Source organism: Danio rerio, chromosome 5 (genome assembly GCF_049306965.1).
Source record: "Danio rerio strain Tuebingen ecotype United States chromosome 5, GRCz12tu, whole genome shotgun sequence".
Classification (NCBI taxonomy): domain Eukaryota; kingdom Metazoa; phylum Chordata; class Actinopteri; order Cypriniformes; family Danionidae; genus Danio; species Danio rerio.
In genome coordinates, this window is record NC_133180.1 from 77,122,501 (window position 1) to 77,131,778 (window position 9,278).

The following is a 9,278-nucleotide window of genomic DNA, read 5'->3' on the forward strand; positions in this document are numbered from 1 at the left end:
TATTTATTATTGTTATTTTTATTATTATTGTTTTATTTATGCATTCATTTATTTATTTATTTATTTATTTATTTATTCATTCATTCATTACGATTATTAATTAATTTATTTATTAACAATTTGTTGACTTTATTTTACAACAAAATTATATTTCAGTATTTGGAGGTTAAAACTAAATTTTATTTTCAATGTTCACAATTCTTTGAATTCATTTGAGAAATTTATTAGCAATTCACTAGCAATGCTTTAACAACACTGTAAACATTAACAGGTAAAACAAACAAGCAAACAAATAAATAAATAAATAAAAAAATAATAATTAATAAATAAATAAATAAATAGCAATACAAATACACACTGGTGCTTCAGTGGACAGCACTGTGGCCACACATCAAGATGGTCCCTGATTGACTGGGTCAGTAGGTGTTTCTGTGTGGAGTTTGCATGTTCTCCCCATGTTGGTGTGGGTTTCCTCCACTATAGGGAAGTTGATGATCTAAGTTGACCATAGTGTATGAGTCTGTATGTGAATGTGAATGGGTGTTTCCCAATACTGGGTTGCAGCTGGAAGGGTATCCCCTGTGTAAAACATTTGAAGGAATAGTTGGCGGTTCATTCCACTGTGGCGACCCCTGACGAATAAAGGGAGTAAGCTGAATGAAAATGAATGATTGGTTGCAAATATAGATTTGTCACTGTGTTTATTGCATGTAGAGCTCATGTACAGCTATGATTATTTTATTACAGTAAAATAACACATTGCAATGTCATTTTCCCAGTACCGTGCAGCTCTAATGTACATGTACAGTGATAGTTTCCAGTTCTGCCCTTCCAGTCGACATCAATATTGTGCTTGAGCGTAACTGAAATTCTATATATGGGTGAAAGGCCAGCGCAGCGGTCAACATAGAGCAGTTGCCATTACAGTTTTTCATTCACTGTACATTTACGAGCGCAGGCATGTTTAATGATCTCTTGTTTGTTATGGTGCATTATTTTCTTAATGATCTTCAGGTAAAGCTTAATCATTAGACACTCAAACACGAGTGATGAAAGCGATGCGAAACATTCACTGGGTCAAACATGGACAAGATCAACACTGGGTTAATTTCATTCATTCATTTTCTTTTCAGCTTAGTGCCTTTATTAATCAGAGGTCGCCACAGTGAAATGAACCGCCAACTTATCCAGCATATGTTTTAGGCAGCCCTTCCAGCTGCAACCCATCACTGGGAAACACCCATGCACACTCATTCGCATAAATACACTAGTAATTCCGCTATAGTGTGTGCATTTGGACTGTGAGGGAAACCGGAGCACCCAGAGAAAACCCACACCACCACGAGGAGAACATGCACACTCCACACAGAAATGCCCACTGACCCAGTCGAGGCTCGAACCAGCGACCTTCGTGCAGTGAGGCGATTGTGCTACCCACTGTGCCACCATGACGCTCATTGGGTTGACTTTTTTTAATTATGTTTCAGTTACACTTTTAACCTAATGGTTGGGTTTGTCCATATTTGACCTACTATTGCAGGGGTGTCAAACTCAATTCCTGGAGGGCCGAAGCCCTGCACAGTTTAGTTCCAACCCTGCTCCAACACACTAACCTGTAGGTTTCAAACAAGCCTAAAGGACTCAATTAGTTTGATCAGGTGTGTTTAATTAGGGTTGGAACTAAACTGTGCAGAGCTGCGGCCCTCCAGGAATTGAGTTTGACATCCCTGTACTATTGGGTTAAAATAACACAGTATTTTTTTATTTATTTTTTAATTATGAGGGGTAAAATATGGAAGCCAACACTGCCAAATACTGTTCTTACTTAGATTTATTTGTCTTGTTTCAAGTCCAAATAGCTAAAAAATCCTAAATCAAGAAGCATAGTTTTAGACAAGCACAACATATTGCTGTTTTAGAGTCAAAATGAAGTGAGTTTTTCCCTTTTCCCTCACCCTAGTTGTGTAAAGGATGGACGATATAAAGTCTTTGTCTATAACACATTCCCAGTGAAGTGTATTTGTAATAAGTTCTTCAAACCCAAGACAATGCTGAATCTTAAAAGCCAACATCTTCTTTCCAGAAATGTGACTGTATCAAGCCATATCATCAAATCTGTAGCATCTCCAGCAAAACACACAGCAGTGAAATATTAGTGGTGCTTCAGTAAACAGTACATTGGGAAGACCGCATCTGTGCATCTCATACACCTGGGGCCTGTTTCAGAAAGGAGGTTCAACCAACTCGGAGTTTAAACTTGAACTCTGAGTTGATTTACCGAGAGATCAATTAATCAGAGTTTTCGGTTTCAAAACAGCAGATCTGAGTTGGGTCAATTAACTGTAAGTCGACCAACTCAGAGTTAAGCGCACATTGCGACTATAAAAAGGCATTATCAACGGAGAGCAGATATTAAGAGTGACCATGGCAACATCTTTAAAAAAAAAAAAAGAGATCAGCATTTCTGTCTCCAGCTGAACTTGATGTGCTCATGCAAAGTTATAGCAAATATGAGGGTATATATTTAAAAAGAAGCAACCATCAGTGAAACAGAGACAGTTAGCCTGGGAAAACAGCTCTTGAAGTTAATGCGTAATTTTACATTTAAAGTATTAAAATATTTAAGTATAATAAAGTAAGTAATGTAAGGTGGATGTTTATAATTTTTTTTCTAAACTTTTATGCACGTTTATCAGTTTTAATAGATTTAACAGTGCACTTTTGTGTCTGTCTTTTTTACTGATCGAATGATAAAGGTTGATTTAACATTTAGAATGTAAGCAGTGCTAAAAATAATTTTTATAAACAATAATAATCCAATTAATCTAGTTACTGTACATATCGAAGCTTAGTGAATTTAAGCTAATTATTTATTAAAAAAGGACAAGCCATTGTCGTACTGTTCTGTGTGTGACTACAATGTAGGCAATATATATGTCTCCATCCAAATATATTACACAAATTTATGTGCAAAACTGGAATATTGTATAAAAGATTTGAATAAAGCAGCGTTTTCATCCAACGAGTCAAAGAGAACAAAATCGTCACTTCCTGACTAACTGGGCACCAAATATCAACAGTAAAACAGAATTTACTGCGGTATAAGAAGCTGCGCCAATTATTTCTTTATTTAATAAATGTACTTGCGCCTCAGAACAGAAGACAATACTAACACAATGAACACATGGGGTCGTTCGAAGCCATGAGACGCGGAGACTCTTGACACGCTCCAGACGCTCGGAGGTAATTAATAATATACACTAATACTGAAACAGTTAAGGCATTTTAGAATGACTAAAACAACATTTAAGATGTGCTACAGTGTGCTCAGCCTGCTGGTTTGTCCATTCACACACATTTTCATCATCATATCATGACCTTTTTTTAAATGTACATACTGTAATTTGTTCAGTAAAAGTGTTTCCATCGTAGTTTATGTGCATATTTTCTATCGAATAAAAGTTTATCCTACTCAGTTATGCATGTGTTTTTTTTTGTGTATATGTTTTTAAAGTTATGTGCATCATGACGTTTCCATCAATCATTTTTATGCGTATATCCCAAAATGAGCTCTAAAATAGGTGTGTGGAGACGTAAGACTAAGGTGAGAAATACCACTTTGTCTTCAAAAAAAGGGGAGGAGACCGACAGAAACTCTGAGTTTAGAGAATAAAACCTGCTCCTGACCAGGTTAGGTTCACAGAGTAAGTTACCACAGTAACTGACTCTGAGTTAAAGTTACCTTTCTTTCAGAAACAGGTTTGACTTACCCTGCTTTCTTGGGTTTGACAAACCTGCCATTTTGAAACGGAAAACCCAGAGTTTCTCTCATTTCAGGGTTAAAATACTCTGAGTTTTTACTTAACCTGCTTTCTGAAACAGGCCCCCGATCTCAAACTGAAGTAATTCAGCAATATGCATGAAAGATTGTCCCCGTTCAAAAATGAATGCATGCGTATATCAGTTTCACGGTTTCAGGGTGTGGTGATTAATGCTCTAAAATATACTCTTTTTAAATGTCTGGGTACAATGCAAAACCCGTTTGAACCCCCTTTGAATCCCCTTTGAGCACAACATATTTTAAGAAACTTTTTAAATATTTTGGAGCAGTAAACGGGCTACATAATTAAAATGAATCATTGACCTCTACCGGCTTAACTCGTTTCAGAAACGCAGATATCTTCACAATTTAAAACTGGAGAAACAACACATTAAAAAGCATGCATATAGCGTAGGAACAGTACAGAAAATGTTGGTGGTTTTAAAACCTTGACTTTTCCAAACCACAGTATACCTTAAAAACCGTCCCATGCCTATGCATGAGCAAATATGAAGCCAATTTTACCCCAACGCCAAACTGAAGTACTGCAGCAATATGCATGAAGGATTGTTTACATCACAGCAAAGAGGGAAAGTCTCTTCAATACAGCTTCAGTCAGAACACATAGAGAACAGGAGGATTCAGGAGCTGCAAACAACCACTGAAAAACTAAACCCAAGACAAATCTGAATCTTATAATCCAACATCTACTTTCCAGAAATGTGTGTGTGTGTGTGTGTGTGTGTGTGTGTGTGTGTGTGTGTGTGGTTTCACTGACTCCAGCAAAACACACGGCAGTGAAATATTAGTGGTGCTTCAGTTCAGAAAGGAAACAGTACATTGGGAAGACAGCATCCGTGCATCTCCTCCACCTGATCTCTCTCTAAGACGTCAAACAGAGTGAGGTAAAGCTGGTTTATAATCGCTCATTCAGACTTTCTCCTTAATAAATCATTTCAGAAACATATTCATTGCAATTACTGAATAGGGAGATCATATTAGGAGCAAACGACTATCAGATTACAACATTGGTCACAGTCAAACACTTTAAATCAGGGGTCACCAAACTTGTTCCTGGAGGGCCGGTGTCTTGCAGATTTAAGCTCCGACCCTAATCGAACACACCTGAACAAGCTAATCAAGGTCTTACTAGATATACTTGAAACATCCAGGCAGGTGTGTTGGAGCTAAACCCTGCAGGGACACCGGCCCTCCAGGACCAAGATTGGTGACCCCTGCTTTAAATAGTGCAAATTCTGCTTTGGAGTCAGGCTTGCATGTGATTTCAGACCTGATATTCAAAGTAGAGCATCACAAATCGCTAGTGGTGGGCAAAGCGAGGCTTCGTGAAACACTGAAACAGTCGAAGCAAATGTGTCGAAGCTTCGAAACGTTTCGAAACCTCACTCTACAGTGATATCTAGTGGTCATTTTTTTATGTATTGCACTGAAACAGCTTCAGCAAAGAACAGTTGAGCAAATTAAACCCAACTTTGTATGTTTGATCCTTCAAGTAACATAGTACAGTGGTTAAGTTGTCAGACTTCCATGTGGGGTAAGAAGGTTTCGAAGCCAGGCTGTCGCAGCTGTTTTGAAATGCTTTAATACCAATTGGTACTGCTTTGCTCTTGTATCGTTTTGTTTCAACATTGGTCTGATATCCAAATGAACAATTTGCGAATAAATATGTCTTGTTTTTGTCTTAAAACAGGGTTGTTGCTAGATCAAAAACGATAGCCTAAAGTTATCAAGAATTATTTATATTATTCATTAAATTTCCCATTTATTGTATTTTATTAATGTCTACCCAAACCCTAAACCCAACCACACTGTAAAAATATTGATTATTGTTTTACAGTGTTACAAAAATGATGCTAAATTGATGGCGTAACTGCAGCTGTATCCTATTTAGGCTACACAAAACAGAAACATGATTAAAATACATAAAACCATGATTTCAGAGTATTTGTACAAGTCAGGATTCGAACCCAAACATCATGCAAAGCATAAAATCAATTAGTAAACTCACAGTCCTCTAAGCCATATGAGACAGAGATTGTTTTTTGACCTTGGCAGTCAAATGAGGATTCGCCAGGTCTCGAAACGTTTCTAAGCTGATCGATGCTTTGAATCGCTTTAGTCACGTGACCAGGTGTTTCGAAACACTTTAGTCACGTGACCTGGGTGCTTCAGATCATGCTTCGGTGCAGTGTTTCGAAACACTTACGCTTCGGGATCTCAACACTGTGTCGAAACATCAGTTTCTCGTCAGCCATCCCTACAAATCGCCCCTGTTCTGATATGAATGAATGAATATACAGTAAAACCATCTTCCACCCGACGTCAAACTGAAGTGATTAGATGTTATAAAACTCCAACATGGAGCAGCTAAAGATCAACTTCCATATAAACGGCCCTGGGAGTGAGTGAGTGAGTGAGTAGGTCTTGGTTTTTGTCTTGACTTAAACGTTTTAGTTCAGCTTCCTTCATTATTTTAAGGCAAGCGGTTTCCTAATATTTTCCTAGTAATGTGAACACTAATCAAGTTAACACAGCTAATTACTCAGAGACAACGGCAGCCAATGACTATCAAAACACAACATGGTTCACAGTCAATTAAACAGTGCTCATGTTGAGTTGAAGTCACTCATGCATGCATTTTCAGACCTGATATTCAAAGTAGCGTGTCACAAATTATCCCCGTTCAATAATGAAGGAATGTGTGAATATAAAACCAACTTGACCCCAACGTCAAACGGAAGTACTGCAGAAATATGCATGAAGGATTGTTTACATTTACAATCACAGGAAAGAGGGAAAGTCATTTCAATACAGTTTCAGTCAGAACACAGAGAGAACAGGAGGATTCAGGAGCTGCAAACAACCTTAAAGGGCCATGAAACCCCCTCGTTTCAGCAGGGTGTTTTCACACCTCTACTTTGGAAAAAGTCAGAAAAGAGGGCGTGTCCAGCTCTGTTTAGGGGGGAGTGTCTGAGGAACTAAAGCGGGAGGGTGTGGGAGTGTCTATTTGGGCACGCGCGAGTTTCAGTCAAAATACTCACACAGGAGAAAGTGATGGTGTTTAATTAATTATGTGGAATTATTTGCCAAATTATTAAATGGTGGACTTTAACTGCAGTTTGGCTCTTTCATTCAGGGAATTCATTCATGCCCCTCGCGACAAACAAGATATTTGATTGGAGGATCTGCTCTAAGCGTGTATTTTTCATGCAATGTTTGATACCGCACGGCGAATGAGAGAAAAAAAAAAACTCAGCATTTCCCGGAAACTTAGATGCACACGGCAGGTAGCGTCAGAAAGCCGCGTGTGTTATTCCGGTCACAAAATCCGGTTAAAAACCCTACACGAGGTTAAAGTTTGGTTGTGGTCCTAACATGTTACAGTGCAATAGTTAACTTAGTTCGATACGAACAAACTGAATAAACAAAGAGCACTGGTCGCTCACTTACCAAATCTGTAGAGACAGGACAATCACCAGCAACTAGAGCCGCGTCTTTATTAAGAGGAGACTACAAGCGAATCCGGATCTCAGCGTTTGCAGATGAGAACAGCTCTCAGGTAAACAATAATCCTCCTTAGACACGTAAGTTATTGTTGTCGAGCGTCGCGTACACTGTTAATCCACACGTGACTCCAGCTGAGCTCTCACAGAGAGAAAATGAAAACGAAACTTAACGGCAGCAAACTATAAAAGCAACACTTCACGCTTGTTTTGCCAACACAACGTGGCGTCTCTGTCGTGTAAACACAGTAATGAATATTAATGAAGTTGCACAATAGAGCGCGCTGATTGGTTTGAACCAAGCCTTACTCATGCATTAATGCAACACACTGTAAGACGTAATAAGACACACTCTGGCACAGACGTCCAGTCTGCACGCTGGAATACACGCTATTATGTCATGACCGTGACGCAGCTTCAAATATTCGTTTCAAACCGGAAGTACGAATTTGCTTGAAATAACGCAAAAATAACCAATTTACTCTTTTTAGTGAAATATAGGTGTCCTAATAGTGTTTTTAGCAGTGTGGGACACATATACCACTGTCAACAGCTCAAATACATGTGTTTTGGTGTTTCGTGACCCTTTAATGTCCACGCTCTGAACACACACACACACACACACACACACACACACACACACACACACACACACACACACACAAACAACACGTTTCTGCTTCCAACCCAAGACAATTCTGAATCTTATAAGCCAACATCTACTTTTCAGAAGTGTGTGTGTGTGTGTGTGTGTGTGGTTTCTCTGACTCCAGCCAAACACACAGTAGTGAAATACTAGTGGTGCTTCAGTTCAGAAAGGAAACACTGGAAGGACTGCATCTCTTTCACCTCTCCAAGTCGTAACGCAGAAGTAATGCAGCACTGTGCATGAAGGATTGTTTACATCCACAGCAAAGAGGGCAAGTCAGATCTCCCAATCAAACCACAAAGAGCACAGGAGCCACACACAACCAGGCACCTTAATCTCCACACTCTGCACGCACACACACATTCACACACGCGCTCATCTGTCATCCTTCCTGTAACGGACAGTCGGGTCTCACCTAGGGTGAAGTATGGCAGCGCGGTGTTGTCCAGATCATCCAGAACGGAGATGCGTCCCGGTAGATCCGTCCTGACGAACAGCAGGAGTCTTGATTCCCCGCCACCGGAGAGACTCCCGGAGCCCGCGCCGGTAAAGCTGAACTCATTCTCGCGGAGCACCGGCAGAGTGGACACGGTCACGGTCTTCAGCTCGCACGGGCTCTCTTTGTCCCGGTCCCGGTGCTCGTCCGGGTTCCCTGCGCTCACGCAGAGCCCGAGCAGCAGCGGGAGAAGGAGACGCGCGGATCTCGGTGTCATTCCGCTCGCGGTGCCGCTGCGCGTGGATTGAGCGGCGCGCGGACGCTGCTGAGGGTTTATAGCGTTTTACCGGCGAACGGAGACACCGGCAGGCGGCAGCACTGAGGCGGAGACGCGTCCTGCACTTACTGTACACGGTCAATGTGGCATACAAGAGCATCACACTTAACAAAACGTGCACTTACAATCAAAACAATATGCATTTATATATATATATATATATATATATATATATATATATATATATATATATATATATATATATATATATATATATATATATATATATATATATATATATATATAGAGAGAGAGAGAGAGAGAGAGAGAGAGAGAGAGAGAGAGAGAGAGAGAGATAGAGAGAGAGAGAGAGTAAAAAGAGAGTTTTGTAAAAAATAAAAATGAAAAAGTATATATATATATATATATATATATATATATATATATATATATATATATATATATATATATATATATATATATATATATATATATATATAAAATAATGAAAACGATATATTTAAAAACTATGCAATGCATACAATCATACAATGCAACTAATTCAAGCAACA

General features: G+C 39.2%; 1 protein-coding gene across 1 annotated transcript in view; it reads right to left on the reverse strand.

Annotated features, from left to right (window-relative positions):
- Positions 1 to 8,800, reverse strand: part of astn2 (astrotactin 2) — a 574,772-nt gene extending 565,972 nt beyond the window's left edge. Inside the window, exon 1 of the mRNA XM_073951693.1 lies at positions 8,409 to 8,800. Coding sequence (XP_073807794.1) covers positions 8,409 to 8,706 — 298 coding nt within the window. The 5' untranslated portion in view covers positions 8,707 to 8,800. The remainder of the gene's footprint in view (positions 1 to 8,408) is intronic.
- Between the last annotated feature and the right edge of the window lie 478 nt (positions 8,801 to 9,278).